General features: G+C 33.7%; 1 protein-coding gene across 2 annotated transcripts in view; it reads right to left on the bottom strand.

The window, feature by feature from the left end:
- Nucleotides 1–2,745: 2,745 nt before the first annotated feature.
- The window catches only part of LOC106659298 (calcium-activated potassium channel slowpoke), a 58,757-nt gene continuing 43,556 nt past the window's right edge, over nucleotides 2,746–17,946 (bottom strand). The window contains exons 14-27 of one of the 2 annotated variants that reach the window (XM_023457818.1): nucleotides 15,322–15,372; nucleotides 13,672–13,692; nucleotides 11,841–11,903; nucleotides 10,444–10,476; nucleotides 10,204–10,342; nucleotides 9,003–9,065; nucleotides 7,665–8,061; nucleotides 7,298–7,481; nucleotides 7,157–7,222; nucleotides 6,946–7,082; nucleotides 6,749–6,861; nucleotides 6,509–6,670; nucleotides 5,080–5,173; nucleotides 2,746–4,998 (exon numbers count right to left, since the gene is read on the bottom strand). In XM_023457818.1, the coding sequence (XP_023313586.1) occupies nucleotides 4,918–4,998; nucleotides 5,080–5,173; nucleotides 6,509–6,670; nucleotides 6,749–6,861; nucleotides 6,946–7,082; nucleotides 7,157–7,222; nucleotides 7,298–7,481; nucleotides 7,665–8,061; nucleotides 9,003–9,065; nucleotides 10,204–10,342; nucleotides 10,444–10,476; nucleotides 11,841–11,903; nucleotides 13,672–13,692; nucleotides 15,322–15,372 (1,604 nt within the window). In that variant the 3' untranslated portion in view covers nucleotides 2,746–4,917. The remainder of the gene's footprint in view (nucleotides 4,999–5,079; nucleotides 5,174–6,508; nucleotides 6,671–6,748; nucleotides 6,862–6,945; nucleotides 7,083–7,156; nucleotides 7,223–7,297; nucleotides 7,482–7,664; nucleotides 8,062–9,002; nucleotides 9,066–10,203; nucleotides 10,343–10,443; nucleotides 10,477–11,840; nucleotides 11,904–13,671; nucleotides 13,693–15,321; nucleotides 15,373–17,946) is intronic. The other variant, XM_023457819.1, reaches the window with a different exon arrangement.

The following is a 17,946-nucleotide window of genomic DNA, read 5'->3' on the forward strand; positions in this document are numbered from 1 at the left end:
CTCTTATACAATATGATATTCGTATGATATGACCAAAGGTTTAGTGTTTATTCATATGTATGAGATATATACGTGTGTTTATATATATTCACAAGATAAGAAAAATTAAATGTTTGAAAAAGTTCTTTCTTTTAACAACTCGATTAGCTTGGTTTATCTTTGTACAGTTTTTTTTTAATTTTCTCTTTTACGCTATAAAAAATGATGTAAGCTCATGAACGGGATCATCGTTCGAAACAGTGCGACAAAATAGAATTGCTTTCTTCTTTTTTAATCATCTTTATGCTTAAAGGTTTTGATAATCGAATGAGCAGCTTCTCAACTACGAATCTAATGGATGAATTGGTAAATTTTTTTTTCAGTTTTCAATCTGTCAGAGTGATCGAGGTCGGTTAAACGTTTATTCAATTTTTTTTAATTATTACTTTTCTTGCTCAAGCATCAAAAAATCGGAGACTCAATGTGCGTACATTGTAAAATGAACTATTATTACCGAAAAAAATATAAAAAACTGGTTTTCCTCGTAACAATTAGAGTCAGCAGTCTTAAGTTCCCCGATGGCTGCTCGGCGAATATCAATATTTTTTTTTGCCGTCTAGTCAACGACTGAATAATTCATCTTCGTCGTAACTGTTTACCTCCTCGATCCCCTCTCGCTACGATCAATAAGCCCTTTCGGTTTAAATGGCGACTATTTAAGTTTGAATGCGGAGTTACAACATTCGTTACATTAGGTTACATAACACGAATTGTGGGGGCAGTGAACAATGCACGTACGAATTGCAACAACAACAACAACGACAATAACAACAACGGCAGCACTTTTTTGTTTTTGACTCAATTTTTATACATTTTTTTTATTATATTTTTTTTATTTAAGTACGGCGATTACTATCTGCGACTAAAGTATTCTTTTTTTAATTCTTGAGCTTTTTTAAAAGTCAATTTTATTTTTTATTTTTTATAACTTTCAAAAGGGGAAATGGAACAACGTATTCTAAGTAAGGTTTATCTTAAAAAAATTTATAGCAATTTTAAAATAGAAGAGTTGAAATTAATTATCAATGCAAATGTTACGTCCACTCCCCCTCCAGCTGCAGTTGTCGCTTTGAATAACAAACATCGTTTACTTGCAAGAGCTTGATATTATTAAAAAAAATATAAAATAATGAAAAAGTCTTTGAACAATCTTAACACTTTACTTCTCCAAATCCAAATCTTGTTGATATTAAATTAGTGAAGTTAGTTAGTCAGTACAGCATCAAAATTGCATAAAATCGTTTACATTGATGTCATTTCAATTCACAAATAAACACCGAGTGAAATCTAATTTCAACGCAAGTTAGCCAATTCAAGATTAAGCGTAAACCACTGCCAAGATGTTACTACACATTAACGTGCTATTTTTGAGTAAATTAAGACTTTATTGATTTTCATGTTTAATAATTTTCTTCGAAGTTTGCATTATGACTACATTAAGGAATAATCCGCATTCATGCGACATTTTTTACAAGTTTTATCCTTCAATTGTAATTAATAATTTCAAAGATTTTATTCGATACATTGGCAATGAATCACCACTTGAATATATCATTTCTTCTTCAAATAAACGTCCATATAACTTTATTATTATTATAACTATTATTATCATTATTATATGTATAATATATACACACACGCGCGTGAGTTTCACAAAAATATATAAAAGAGAGTGTCTATGTCCACACATGCATAATTTTTTTTCATCATTTACATATACACGACGATGTGCATGCGTATGTATACGTGTGTCTGTCCGTGCATGTACACAAGTATGTATTTTTCATTTTTTATAATTATATTTATATGTAATCAATATATGCCACGCATTTACACTTATACAATAAATTTCATTATCATCTTTTCTTACGTAAAATTGTGTGGAAAAGGGTATATATCGCCTTATCATTTACAATTACCGCACATTTTTTACCCTTTTATTATATATACTTGTATATTCATAAATTTATTTATTCATTTATTTTTACGTATAATAATAATTTTTTTTTCGTATTTATAATATGTATATTAGAATTCTGTACAAAGTGCTTGATTGAAATTTTCATTGACACCCACAAACTGAAAAGACACAAGTTTATTTTCATGATTATACAGATAAAAGTTACAATTTTTCATCGGTTCATGAATCTCATTAACTTGGTAATAGTAATTACGTATATCAATGTAATTAGTTTCTCTTCTTGTTCTTGTCTTTGAATTAGTCTTCAAGTGTACGTGTGAATGAGTAAAACATATTATATATACAGCGCGAAAAAATATTTTTTTGAGTGCGTGATGGCCTTGTGCCTTCGACCGATATCCATACGTTACGCAACATTTTTACGTCGCGTCCTTCAACGCAAGGGGTACGAAAACTACATATTCGAAAAATAATGAAATTAACGAAAAATGTATCTAAATTTCTCGAATTCGAGTTTATTTATAAGATCGTCACAATTACCCAGTCTCTTTTATAAGAAATCATTTCATTTGTAGTTTTTATTTTAAATTATATACTCGAGGTAATATCCATGCTTCGAATAAATTTCAGAACATTTTGGCGCCGACAAGAGGTTTTATGCGTGCCGCAGACCAAATAACGACGTACAATAGATACCGCCATATAAAAATGTGTATTATGAATAATAATTATCATACAAGTATTTTTCAAAGTCAATAAAGTACGTATATTCGTAAAATATATATATACACGTATATATATTATTATTATACTTTTCACAAGTAAGTCTTCGATTATATTTTATTATTGAAAAGAAAACATTATCGACACTATACATTGTACATGTAAGTGTTGTACGTAAATATATTTTATCAATATAATACGTGAGAAATTTTAAATTCTCGAATCGTTATTTTTACTAAAGCTACGGAATCTTTATTTGCGCGCAGTATATCAAACCTATTTAAACACGATAATAATTCAAAAAATGTCTCTTTCTACGTTATTTTGTATATTATTCCAGATTTCATCAAAATTTAATTACCGATCTAAGATATTGAAACTCTCGCATCTACCTTTACTCTCTACTATTAATTCTCTTCCTTTCACTCTCTGTTTTTCGAAATTGTCCTTTGAAACGTCGTCAAAAGTTCTGAAATTTTTTCAAAAATAATAAAAAAAGAACTGACACTGGACATAAACCACGTCATCTGTCTTATCCCGTACTTAGAAATACATAAAAACCTGTGATTCATCCCCTACACTCGATTTTGTGTCAATGTATGGTGAGAAAGTCGAGCCTTATTGAATTGAAATGAAAAATTGTGATTATTTTCGCGACGAAGATGGAAAATTTACATATAAGTCGAGCTCAATATTACAATAAGTTTAATCTATATGTAATTTTTTTACATATTCATGCTGACAAGGCATCACTAAAGTAACTTTTTTTCTTATATCTTCGAGAAAGAAGCGATTCTCGCTGTCGGAGAATTTCCAACTAGAAGCAAAATCAGATTTACGGTACTAGCTTCGAATTAATTTTCAAGCCAATTATTAATATGTTATTTTTGACTGGTGTTGCAGGATTGTTGAAAAAGTAGCTCAAGTATTAATGCCTCAACAGCATAGCTGTATATATATATTTATTTCAATAAATATATATTATTTATAAATGTATTTAAACGTGTAAGTGTGTACGTGTAGCAGCCCTCGTTTACCGTGATACGTCGTGCCGCACGCGCCTAACTTAACTCTCACTTATCCTCTTCTTTCGTTATTGTGAATTTTTATCAGCGATAATTATCGTCGTCATTGTTCATCATCATCATCGCCGCGGAACGGCCGCCTTTATTTGCGTGTCGCCGTCGTTTCCTTTAATTATTTTGTTATTGCAAACTATATATTATATTACAAATAAAAATACACAATTATCGTGTTTTTCATGTTTCATTGAACTATCGAAAGTAACGCTTTGGTATCCCATAACTTTAATATCTCTCGAAAATCGCTACGTCTTGAACGGTATTGAAAGCAGAAAATAAAAAGAAAACTATAACGAGAATATCTCCTCAGACATTTTCAATCCATACTGATTTGTGTGTACGTGTGTTTGTTTGTGTATTAGGCCTCGATTTATCTAACCGCAGGTATCGGGAAATCGTATGACAACTATTAATAGATATAAGAAAAATACACGGGCCGCTGTTTGTATGAACGACATTTCTGCTCGTGCGCTTCGTACATCTATAAATAGCAAATAACACGAGTTTTAAGGAAATGCTTAGTAATATACACATTCGCTACATGGCTTGGCGACTGTGGCCGTCTCTCGATGCAGAGCCAATTTCGCGCGTATAGTACTGAGTACTGCCCAATAGGCGTGAATCGTGTGTGCGAGAGAAAGGCCATTGTTTATATCAGCTATATACTACTTGACAAACGTGAACATCGGCGAGCAACAAAGGGGAGAGGGTCGCGTGGCTAGGGGGTCTATTTTTTCTTCTTTTCCTTGTTTTCTCATTTCCGATGACGATGAAAGTGAATTCATGAGGACGAGTTCCATGCCTCTAGTTGCGTCGAGTCGACGTTACTTTCTTCATGAAGATGACGATAATTACAGGTTGAGCCGTTTTGCATTCGACTCATCTTATGACTTTTTTTTTGCTTTTTTTCTTTATATTTATATACACTGAGAAATCACGATGATCGAAGGGGATGGGCGAAAGGCGATTTTGTATGATGCAGTAGCGCGTGCGTGAGCACGCTCGATTCTTCGAAAAAATCGGCAAACATTATTCCTGCAGCTCGTTGCTTCTTCGATCCAGCTCAAAATCTAACTTTTGATTTGAAGATCATCCAAGTCGAGCTTATATGTAGGAATATGGTCCATCGGTGAGGGCGCTACACAGCAACAGTCAGGAAGCGTCGTCCTTGCCTCGCGCGCCTCGACTCGGCCTGTACTCGAGGCCCGGATCGAATTGCATCAGGACGAAAACCTGCAAAGCGATGGAAAATTAGCACGAGTACGGTCTTGAGATGAACGATTCGCTCGAATCTATGCGCGGAATATAACTTGCCTGATCTGTCGGTAGCAGTGTAAAGTCGTCGGGAGGATTCGTGATAACGTAGCGCTTCGAAGATGCGTCGCACGAAGAGCTGGTGTCACGAAATCTAAAAGTATTTGAATAAGCTATTATTATTTGATTCTATTGGACCAGCTAGTAACACACACATAGACACAAATACATATGTATCTATCTAGGTCATATACGTACGGACCGAATTCAAACATTTTTTCGATAATCCTGCGCTAATTATTCAAGAAGCCATGTATGCTTCCAAAAATCCGAAAAAATCACACTAATTCGTTTCACTGCACACGAATCGCACTTTTTCTTTCATTTTTCGGATTTCCAGTGCTATTTTGACAACGTTGATATGATTTTTGCGCATAGTCATTTCAAAAAGCCGAATTAGATCCGATCGTATTTTTTTAGCACATGTGTACGCAGGATATCGAATAGAGGTTGGCAATCTAGTGAATTTTAAATGCCACCCGAACGCACACATATTACCTATATACATATGCACATGAGGAATTCTCTCTTCAGTACTGCAAGCATTGGGAATAGAAAATCAGCAGTCGATAGTTCATCTACGAAGAGATTTTGAATTCCCAACGCCTTGCGCAGAGAGCAAACCCTCCTATATTTCATGAGCCAAAGCCGTTAACTAAAAAATTTTTTGTTTATCGGTAAGTCACAACACATAAAGCTAAACTAATATAAAGAACTAAACGTTCGTGAGAAATTAAAATTTATGCTGCTGCTTCAAGCTAAAAACTAAAATTAAAGACGTGATAACAAAGAGACAAACAATGAGAAGAGTGAGATCAAAACGTGAGTTAAAATAGAGTTAGAAAAGAGAGAGACATAGAGACAGACAAAAAATTATTTTTTTAAATGATATTTTTTGGATGGAGAAACTTACTGCGCGTAAAAACGTTACTCATTATTGCAGAAATTCTTTGATCGACTTTTTTATTTGAAAATAAAACTTTTCCGATGCAGTGAACGCAAAAGAGCAAATTATATCTTAAGAGTGCATCAAAAATGGAAAAAATCATAGTCTTTGACGCTCGACATCGACGTGCGAGAATGACCCTTGAAGAGGATTCGCATCGGTCGTTTTATATTGCGTAAAAAGGCGGATTGAATAACAACATAGAGCGAATAATGTAAGTAATAATAAAACGTTCAGCACAGTATGCATAATGTATATAAGAAAATTAAAGATAGTTGTAATAATAATGGTAATAATAATAATAATAATAGTAGTAGTAATAGATGTATAGATATATAAACATGTATATAAGAGAGACAGACAGCCGCTGGGCCCATGTGAGCGGTAAAATGCATTATTTTTCATCGCTCATATATATATTTTTGCTTTTTCGTTCAATTCACAAATCCAATAAATACCATCGAAGGAAAGAAAGTCCGATACCTGTACCTGTAAAGACCAATGCACAGCATTCCGTACGACTTTAAAGCCGCGACAAAGAGATCGCCGTACTTGCCTCCTTCGCCATACTGGGCCAGTGGCCCGTCATAAAGCGATATCTGACCCACTCTACACCGATCCCGATTGGCCAAACTGTCCGCGGTACTGCCAAGTAAGAAGAAAAAGACAAATTATAAACTGTAAGACAATGAGCGGTGTTGATTTGGAAGAACGATGCCATACCTATAACCACCCCTCAAACCGGCGCCTTCGGCCAGGATCAACTCGAGTTCGGGCGTCGCACCACCCGTGATCAGCGACCTGATGAGCGTCAGCGCGTTCTGATTGAAGTACGTCTGCAAGACACAACGAAATTTGATCTCAATATGAGAAACGAACTGTAAAGAACTACGAAGATGAACGAGAAATGAAATACGTACCGTCGACATGAGAGAGTCCAAGACGCTAACAGCGAAAGCGGTACCGCAAGCGAACGGTTGAGTGAGATAAAGCTCCGTGTCCGGGTCGTCGTCGTCGTCTTGGTCGAGGAACTGAACGTTGCTGTCGTTTACGAGTTCTGGAGAAGAAAAAAATAAGATGACATTCAAAAGATGATTCGGAACTGCAGTGACATTGGTATACGATTCGTACCAGTGATCATTGGAACGTTGGCCCCGTAAACGGATCCCCTCCTTTGTAGAACGATCGGACTTCCAACTGCAAATGTCGATGAAAAATGTCAGTCAATCGGAACGCGTCGAGCTGCGGCGAAGAAAAGTCGAGCGAGCTTACCTTGACTCAGGACGCCGATCGTGTCGTCGAACGTCATCGCCTTGATGTTCAGGGACGCTAGGATGGCCTCCTTGTCGGCGAGGGTCGGGTCATCGTTGCTAGGCACTTTAGCCGACAGGATACAGCACATGTCGCACAAATTCACATTAACGGCCCGTAGATCAGCTCTACTCAGCGGCGAACCCTGCGGATCGCAACAAATCATATGCCTTAATGTACGGACTGGAGCCGGGAGTTCGAGCGAATTTCGCGATTAAATTGCATAATCCGATAAGAGGATCCGATCCCCCTTAGCCACTGCCGATGGAATCTAGCGGCGTAATTGCTAATTAGCGAATCGAGTGCATCGTCGTCGGTGTATACTCACGTTCAAGACGGAAATCTTAGGCAGATTCTGGAGCATCTTCCACTCGCGCCTTATGTAATCGACCGAGCCAACTATCACAACGTGTTTAAGCTCGTGGTAATGGAAATTGGAAGCCCGGAGCGGCATCACCAGATTCCTCAGACCGATGAGCGGCGAGTCCGGATCGGCGAACAGGCAGACGACCACGTGGCCGTTGAGCACGGTCATGGCCGCCTGATTGCGGTCGAGTATGCAGTCCTCGAGGCTGCGGGCCGGGCTCCAGTGGAACATGCCCGTCGAGTCGTACTTCATCTCTGTCTTCTCGAAGTCAAAGTCCTTGGCTTGGTCGTCCGCGATGCCGATCTGCAAGCCGCCGTTGTTGTTGACGTTCGAGCCGCCGGTCGCTCGGTTCGTCGGCCTGCATTTTTCGTCGTGCGCAAAGGGTCATCGCGAAGCAAAGGCCCGACAACAGAAACATTTTCTTACATGTCCGCTTGGTATTTTCTTTGTGTTGATTGTTTTTACGGTGGAAAATTGCTCAACTTCAACGTATGACATTTCTTAATTAAGCACCTTTCCACCGACTACGAATTAGTATTGTTGTTTTTTCGCTCTTGCTTACTATTTCACACAAGCATACAGACTTCCATTTAAAGCAAATATTTAAATAATTTGACAAAAATATTTATTACATAAAAGACATCAGAAAATTAAAACACATGTACAGTGCGTGTTGAATCAATGTTGATGTATGATTATTTTCAATATTTATATGGTCAGCATATTTATATATCATTAATTATATCAAGTATCTAAAATATAATATTTTTCTGCATGCCCAAGTACTATAACTGATCTTCCAAAAGCCAAAATAAATTTTTAAAGGCTCAATTCTACTTTATTAATTAGATATTTAACTAGGCTAGAAAACCATTAACCTGAAAAAAGTTACTTACAACTTCAATAATATGGAATAGTTTTTCACGAATCTTTGATTATGAAGTCTTAATTACAGAGCTTATTTAAACTTTATTGGTCTAGTTTATATTATATAGACAATATTTCTTGAACTACTTGCTAATTAAGCATTAAACTTCCACGTGACCTCGGAAGGTCTAATTTATCTCGAGCCAACTTAATTTTGTAGAGTGCATAGAAGTAAGGGCGCTGTAGAAAATGTGATTTATATATACAAAGATAGGTGTGCATATTGTTTTGCAACTACGAGTCATGCAAATTCTCTTACACAACTAAAATTTCATAATATCAAAGAATATTAGGGCAAGTAAACAAAAACGAAAAAATGAACAAACAAATAAGTAAATTAACTGTGCCGATAATTGGCAGTACAAAGCGTACATGAGTTTTTTCACTTCGTAGGCGAGATGGTAGCCGGCGTATGCGGACTCCTCTTGTTGTGATCTGGAAAATTAGAAGGTAAAACGCACGTTGGTAGCAGCTTCAACTATTTTCAAAAAATCAAGTTTCTAAACTATGTGTAATAATTTTTTTAAATTTATCCGTCATTCTGATTGACTATAAAAATTGAATGAGCAATATAATTCATGATTTTTATGATGAATCGAATGTAAGTTTCAGACTACTTCTTGAATTATTGAACTTTAACATGCAACTATAATACAACCCTACAAAATTTTGATTTATTTTGTATGGCTGTGCAATTAATGTTATAAAAACCTACGTAATGTACTCAAGTGATTGAAATATTAAACAATACAAAGTTTATCACGATAATATATTTTGAAATGTTTGTGTTTTCTAAAAATGTACTTTGAATGTAAATACGTGCAAAATCTAACGAACGTTATAACAAATTTGCAAAATGTATTATTACTTGATATTATCAGTGGGTTTTATTTTCATTTTAAATTTGAATGAGATGAAAAATTAATAATTATGTAATACTCATCCTGCATGACTTGAATGTGAAGAGTTTATGAAAACCCTCCATAGGTGATGTAAGGATATGAATTCACTTCATCAAAATAAACGACGCGCCTACATGCTCATACATTATCTTTTTCAATTATCTCTAATTGAGTTTCCTCAATGAAACGAAAGAAAGTGAAAAAAAATTCTTTGCGAACCAAGTGAATTTTTCAGTATTATATTTGGTAAATGCGTGACGGAATTGGGTGCAGCTAATTAGATGGAATATGTGAACTTGCAAACATTTAAATAACTCGGTGTACGTGAATTTTTTTCAAAAAATCTAATTTCACCACAGAGCTCGATAATCACCACAGAGTTTATCATATTTTTTTCCAAAATCGTATTAAAACAGTGTATTATATAATGTGTACGTTATCTCGTATAATTTTTCGCAATAGTGCAGCTTTTACAGATGCAATCCGTGAATTTTTCAAGGTGACCAAAAAAACGAAAATATAAATACAATAACAGTATCGAAGAGAAACATGATGAAAGCACTTTGAAAAAGGATGATCTCAGTGATTGATAGTAGTATGTAGGAAAAATAGATATTCATATGTATTTACAAAAAGAAAAAGAAGAAGAAAAAACACAATGTATTTTGTACCTAGGCTGATTGAGCGGTGGTTGGCTCGGGCTCGACAAGCCATCGCTACCGTTCCTATTTACGTTCGGCTTCACCTTATTGACCTGTTTCGTCGAGTTCATCGTCGTCATTCCCACGGAATTCCGGTGATTGCGCACGGCTGGTAAATTGGAAAGCAAAGTGCGCCCAAAATTAGTCGAATTAATCATTTTACATGTGTCGCGGTGGAGCGTAGCTCTCCTCTCGCAATGGCAAACTTACCGTTTGGGTCTTCTCGGTCACGGCTTATTTCACCTAAGGAGAACCACACACACAAAAATACAAGGATTAGAAAATATCTTCACTGCATCTTTTCTTACGATTTATTTCCTTTTTTTCGTGGTTAAACGATAATAATACTTAATATATATTAGGACATTTATTGTATAATTATGCAAATTATTAGGTAATAAAAAACATATATAAAATGCACAAATACATTCACAGTTATTCTATAATCAAAAATTATCTGAAAAATTTTTATTTAACATGGCATTGACAATTATGTATATAAAATACGTCTGGAAATGGACAGAAAAACTCCCCCCCATACTGCGCAATGCTTCATATTATGTGTTGTGTACTTTTTTTGGAGCATATGGAACCCATCGACCTGCAGCCTCCCATGCTTACAGACGAACTCGCAATGTTATCGGTCCAAGCGTGAGAGCCTGATTTCCGAACTCACGTACTCGCTTTAATTAAGTCAACTACGCGTGGTGGTGACTAAATTTCCATGAATGAAAAGTAAAAATATACTCTAAGTCAACTATTGGTTGATGGTCACTCTAGAGCGGATAAAGATTCATTTTCTTTTTTTTATATACCCGCTTGAAATTAAATGTCAAGATCTAAATGAAAATACTACATTTAATTTTCTATATGCCGATGAAAATTATACTCTAATCATCAAGTATTTTACTCTAAATTTTTTAAAGGAGCTGTATTTTTATTTATCATTACATAAATGGAGCATGCGACAGTATCGGGGTAAAACTTATCTGTTTCGAGAAAAATTAAAAATCATAAAACTGAAATGATTTTGAATTTAGATTTTCTTATAACTGACTCTATATATTGTTAATTTAAATTATATATTTTTAAAAAAGCGATAACTATACAATTCTATATCTCACTAAAATTAGGTAACTAAAATAATTCTAGAACTAAAAATCTACTACAAGTGCAGAAAAGAAAAATATTGAAAAGATTTCATTAAAAGGGTTAGACGTACGAAAACAATTGAGTATACGACCCGAATTATAAATTTAGAATTCAAGTTACAAAATTTTGACGAATTAAAATTATTAGACCGAAAAAAGATTTATTCTCAAATCATTTGAAAAACATCGATTAAAACCGTCATAAAATTATTTTAATTTTTTTATTAAATGTTCAAAAAATTAAAAAAAAATTTATTGATTTATCCGTGAGTCAATTTATGTAAAGAAAGGAAATTAAAAAGTAATTATGAACGATTACATGTTATTAACAGCACTTAGTTTTTTTGTCTTTTAGCGTCGTTAGTATTTAAATACGTTAGATCAAAAAAGGTAGAGAGATATAAAGAGCAAATTGCGAGGCTGTAGCATGGTTTGACTGAGGTGTGAAAACTATACCTCTCACGTGAACCATCTTGGGCAGTTCTGGCGGAGTGAATGTGGGGGGAGGATGGTGGTCGTCTGTAACAAATTACTACACATATTAGCTACCCTAAACTAAATTACCTATGACCTAGATTATGAACTACTTTCGTGCCAACTAGAGTAAACAATAAATAAATTCATAATTTAAATCATTGTCATTGAGTACGTGCGTGAAACTTTTTTGCCAAGTTATTTTAAATTCATGGAAATATTTTTTTTATTTGACAAAAAAACTTTGGCTTGTACACTTATATAGTGAGATGCATCAAATATTTAGAAAGAATAAATCTCTATAAATGAGAAAAAGTGTGCACTTATCCATTCTCGTTTGAACAAGCTTTTGCAATTTAATCTATTGAAAATTTTATGATTCGTGAGACACTTTTTCGAAAACTTTAACGCAAGAGTTCTGCAAAAGCAAGTTTATTATTCTACTGTCAAATGCACCTACGAACATGCAATGTGCAGCATGAATATTAAAAGCTTTACATATGATACACCATATAATCTGAAAAAAAGTTTTTTTATATTATTTTCACAAAAAGCAGTGTTTAATTTACGCATTCAAATCATGAAATTGTGTTTATTCAATAAGATAGTTATTATGAGCCTACTGTATGCATGTTTTTTTTTATAAAAACGATAGTGAAGTGATGACAAACCTATGGGTGAATTTTTAATAGAATCCATATCGTACAGTGAATTGAAAATTCATGCACGAATTACGTACGTAAATTTACATTGGGAGCATATTTACTATCAATAAAGGATACTTATGTGCAAATAGACGTGAAAAGATGTTAATGACATTGATATATTTATATAGGCTAATTGAAAGAATGAAGAAATAGTGAGCATTTTGCACAAACGATCGTGTATACACGTTGACACTTTAATTATACGAATGCTTACTAATGATTTATTGTCGTGTTCAACGATCATCGGCAATTGTGAGTAAGTTACAAATTGAAAAGTGCGAACAAAATCTGCCATCATCTTTTAAATTGTGAATAAGCTTTTTTTCAAACGAATTTCAGCTAAACATATCCAATAGAAGAAGCGATTATACGAAAAAGTTTTTGGCGTTGGAAAGTGATTAATAAAGCGGTGAGTCTAAATCAACGATCAAATCATAAAAAAAATCAAATAAAAAAGTAAAAACGTATAACTCTACGACAAAGCCACTGCGTAATGAATTTAACGTAGGTATTTTTTTAATAAAAAGCTTTACTTAAAAAGTGAGAAAATAAGATTACAAAAAGAAATTAATCGAAAAATAATAGTTCGCCTTATGTACGAAAAAATCCAGCCTATAAGAAGTTTACATGTACATGAAAATACACAAACGAAAGCTTTCCGATCCAAGTATACATTATATACGATACGACAATACTGAAGCGATGTTTTTATACATATACGAAAGAGACGGATAGAGAGACGTTTTACAGTGGATAATAATTTTGATGATACTAAGTAATCTATAATACGGCATGTAATGCGAAATATGCAAGGCACCGAGATAATCGACAAACTGAAATCTCGTTCGATTACATTAAATAAGGCTCGAATCAGCAATTATTATATATATTGAGCACGGTAAGGATTTTATTTAAAAGCATTTAATTAGTGCCTCCAACGTGGCACAGTCGGATTTCAATAATCTTTTTTTTAAATTGAGGGTATTATCATACAGTTCTATACAGTACAGATACATTCGTATGTAAGAAAGCAAAAATCTTACAAATTTCACCTTTAAACAATTGTTTCCTTTATTTATTTACTTTTTTTGATTTTGTAGACTTACTTGAGTAAGAGAAGTCGTCACCTGATGTGTGCGTATGTAGAGCAAGTTTCAAGAACGCACGAAGATAGAGATAGATAGAGCGAAAAGAGAATCGTGAGACAAACACAATAGAAAGATTTAGTTTTCCTTTGTTTTTTTTTTTTTTTTTGTTTCTGTGATATACTTTACAATAAGTATCATAACACACGTATTTATTGATTCAACTGACACAAGTGATTTTCAAGAGGATACAAATCATGAATTTTTGACATTTGAAACATGTTTTACTTTGTATCCTCTTACGGATTTTGCAAATTTACTGTTGAGATTTAATGCAGAATGTGAAAGGAAAATCACAGGGATACTGAGGAACGGTCGCGTAAAAGATTATTTCATTTACGATTGTATACATATATATCGTCGATATGTAAATTTGCGATGTTTTTTTAGTGTATCTTGATTTTTGAATGCAACAAATTTAAACGTGTAATTTAAGTGTTTTTAAATTTTAATGCAGTAAAGAGAGCAGCATCTCTCTGATGGATTCTCATCTGTCCTTTACTCCTTTTTCATTGAAAAAAAAGTTTCATTTACCAACTCTGTTTAGCTAATGCGATGAAGTATTGCTAACTTATGATAAATACATACACGTAACTTTGGATGCAATTAACAATGACAAAAAACAATACGTGAAGGATTCTTTCTTGAAAGAATGTATTCTCCTTCTGAACGCATGTTTAAATATGAATGTATATAAATAAAAATTGAAAATCAATGGAAAGAAAAATCAACACTGATGCTCTTCAATGCACAATGCATTGTTACATTCGCATGAAAAAACGGTATACATCCATTGGCAAAAAACCGTCAACTGCATTAATTATCATTATAATTATTTAAATAATTTTTAAACCAACAGTAAAACCATCAACAACACCGAAAAAAACTCTTTTAAAATATAATATGTAATTTAACATACTGGCATTCCTTTTACGACATTGATATATAGGTATACAAAATAATGTTCATGTATAAACCGTTTAGCAGAAATTTGGAGAAAACACCACATTTAGTAGGAAATGTTATTTTTTACACTAAAAATGGGACCACTACTAAGGATACAAGTTGGTTTTTTTGATTTCACTGGTTTAATTGATCCCACATAAACAACGATTTTACATAAATCTGCTGATAAATCGTGAAAAAGGACTTGGATGTGAATATTTGTGGTCGAATTTTGTAGTTCCCATACAAGACTTATTTTGATTTTTTTAAATATTTCACATTATTCTCATTTCAGACTGAAAATACATTTTATAATGTATGATAAAGTTGTTTTATAACAATGAAAATCGTTTCATCAAAATAAGAATTTTAATTTCATTTTAGTTATCTTTTCAATAAAGGAACAAGTCTGAAACGGAACTGTGAAAATTATAGTGAACTGTGCGTGAAGAAAAAGTCACATTGTTTGAAAAACACAAATGTTTCTAAACATAGAGCCAAATAAATATCAAGACTTTTTCTCGACACAGTACAAGTAGAACTCGTGATTTCCAATTTAGATAATAAATGATATTTTTGATTCTTTTTTTTTATGAACACATGTGTTGAAAGATGATGTGATTATGGGTATTATTAAGACAATTCTACTCTCGAGAGGATACGTACTTGCTCTTCCGACCATTTGAACAGCCCGAACGCCTTTCCGGAAGGTAGCCACTGCCCGAGCGGAGGAAGAGAACCATAATTTGTTAGTCACAGTAGTTAATTTTTTTTTATCCAACAACGAATAGGGTCACGAAAGAATTTTTTTTCCAACACGTTAGTAAACATTTAATCAATGCAACAGATAAAACATGATTGAAATGTTCGATCAAATATGAATAACGTCATTGACGATGACCATGTACATTAAAATAGAAAGGAAAAGTTTTAATAGACAATTGGTAGAATTATCAACGCGAAAAGATTTGCCAATGACTTTTATATTCTGTTCAGATAATTATGTTGTTTTTGCGACTATGGAAGAAAATGATTTCTTTCGAGAGAGAAAGTTATCGATCTATTAAAATATCATATCATAAAATATCATAAAATCGAGTTTAAGCTTGTTTAGGTAAACCCTGGGCATCTATTTCACGGGTTTATCGATTGATACCAACCAATATCGGAGAGATTTGCACTACATTTTAACAGCGTGCCTTGCGACAATGTCAATATGCCTATAAAATTTACCGCAATCGAGAATACTGATCGCACCGCCTGCTTGTTAGCCTCCAAAATTCGCCAAAAGCTCGGCAGCAAATAAGTGTTTGTACGTGTGTGTATGAGTCTGTGTGCTAGGCATCGAATATAGGCTCTCCTGTGTAAGTAAGGATAGTGACTCTCATCCATCAGTGACAGTTTCGATAGATTGCGTCTCTTGCATCGAATATCGCTCTTGATTTGCAGTGAGTACGTGTAAGCCAGGTTTTAAGCTCCTGCTTATATCTCACTTTTAGCTTTCATTGCTTTAGACTTTCAGAATTACACTGTTAATTGTGTCGCACAGTAACGATTATTTACGTTGGAACGAATTAGATCATTGCATCTTTTTTCTTTGTTATTTACACGTATTCCAATGGTTGGAAACGTACATCGTTAGTATTCAATTATTTATGTTATTTTAATTAGTTATTTTGCAACAAGCTTTGCCATCAAGCAATTTTTAATTTAAGCGTTAGCACGTTTCCGGCTAGAAATTCAGCCAATCACAAGAATTATTATAATACAACCAGCGAAATTTTTTCGCGCAAATCTTCAAACAAAATTTAACGACAACATCATTATGTTAATTGATGAACAATAACATACGTAAACGTGCTGGCCCAAATGAGGTGCATTGAAAAGAGCTCTTATATTAATTCAGCAACTCTTTGTAAAACATTTTTTTATAAACAAACATCGATCATTAAAATATTGTGTAATATAAAATCCTTTTGAAAAATCAGATAGCATTTAAAAATTATTTAAAACCCAGTGTCTTTTACGTTACACAACATCAAAATAATTAAATATAGAAGAATAAGAACATCGATCGGCACGATATATAAATATAAATTATTTTATTAAGCAACGTTAATGCTGCGTTCAAGTGAATAGCTAAAAGCTCTCATTATTGCCAAGAGTTTCAATGTTTTGAAGCTTTTATCATTAACGGATAGCATTAGGTGTGTTTATATTATATTGGCATTACCAAGAAAAAGAGAGAAAAAGGATATGCGTTGGAATTGGAGAGTGGAATGTCATTCAAAGGATATTAAGCTCTTGTAAGGTAGGAATCGTTAGAACGTAGACACAGAAAGGAAAACTACTATTGCTTCCCTGCTGTGTCGTATAATGCGAGGATATATTCGGAAGGTCTATTCAAATGTGCTTGTATCATTGTGTACGCCGAATTGGGCAAATTTAATAGCAGCGCCACGACAACTTTTTTTAACTTGAAATCTTTGGAATTTTTTGAAAAGAAAATAAAAAAATTCACGTGAAAGCAGTGAGTACGAAAGAAAATCGTACCGTCATTTGTATTTTGTACGATATTACTACTAGTCTTCACCATACCAGACTGCATCATCATCATTCCCACATCTGCAAAAATTCAGTGTTTTTTGTTTTGAAAATTTTAGCATTAATGACAAGTATCAGCTCCTCTTCGTTTATATTTTTTTAACGTGTCTTACACATTTCGGCGAAGCTTCTTATGTTATTTTATGAATTTATAAATGTCCATCGCGTTGAATAAGAATTAAAAGTTTCAGTCTTCCTTGTTGCAGTTAATGACAGCATCTAGCGAGATTAATTTACTAATTCTTTTGCTCGTTCTAATCACACAATATTTTAAGGGAATTCTCACGGATGTATGTGTAAGCTGAAATCAATGATGCTACTACATGCCAAAATGTTGCCCAGGGTTTATTGCAGAATCTTTCATCGCATAGTGTAAATTAACGTTTCCATATAAAGTAACGTCAGTACGTCAATTGTTTAAAATCTAGTTATAGCGTCGGCCACTCAATAACAAAAAGATACGACGAATTTCCACAGATATGTTGCCTACAATCCTCAAAGAGTGCGTCGAGAAAACGATCGAAAAGAGCAACGAAAAAAAAAGAAGTTTTGAAAGTACTTAATTTGAACTAAAGTACCAAATGTATTTTTCGCATTCTCCTGCGAACTTTACGGAAAAAGGATGGACATACTCTAAAAAAAGTAGAAATAGATACAACGAAGACAGAAAAAAGATCTCTTGAGCAC

The sequence above is a fragment of the Trichogramma pretiosum genome, unplaced genomic scaffold, assembly GCF_000599845.2.
Source record: "Trichogramma pretiosum strain Unisexual culture from Peru unplaced genomic scaffold, Tpre_2.0 scaffold85, whole genome shotgun sequence".
NCBI classification, from domain to species: Eukaryota; Metazoa; Arthropoda; class Insecta; order Hymenoptera; family Trichogrammatidae; genus Trichogramma; species Trichogramma pretiosum.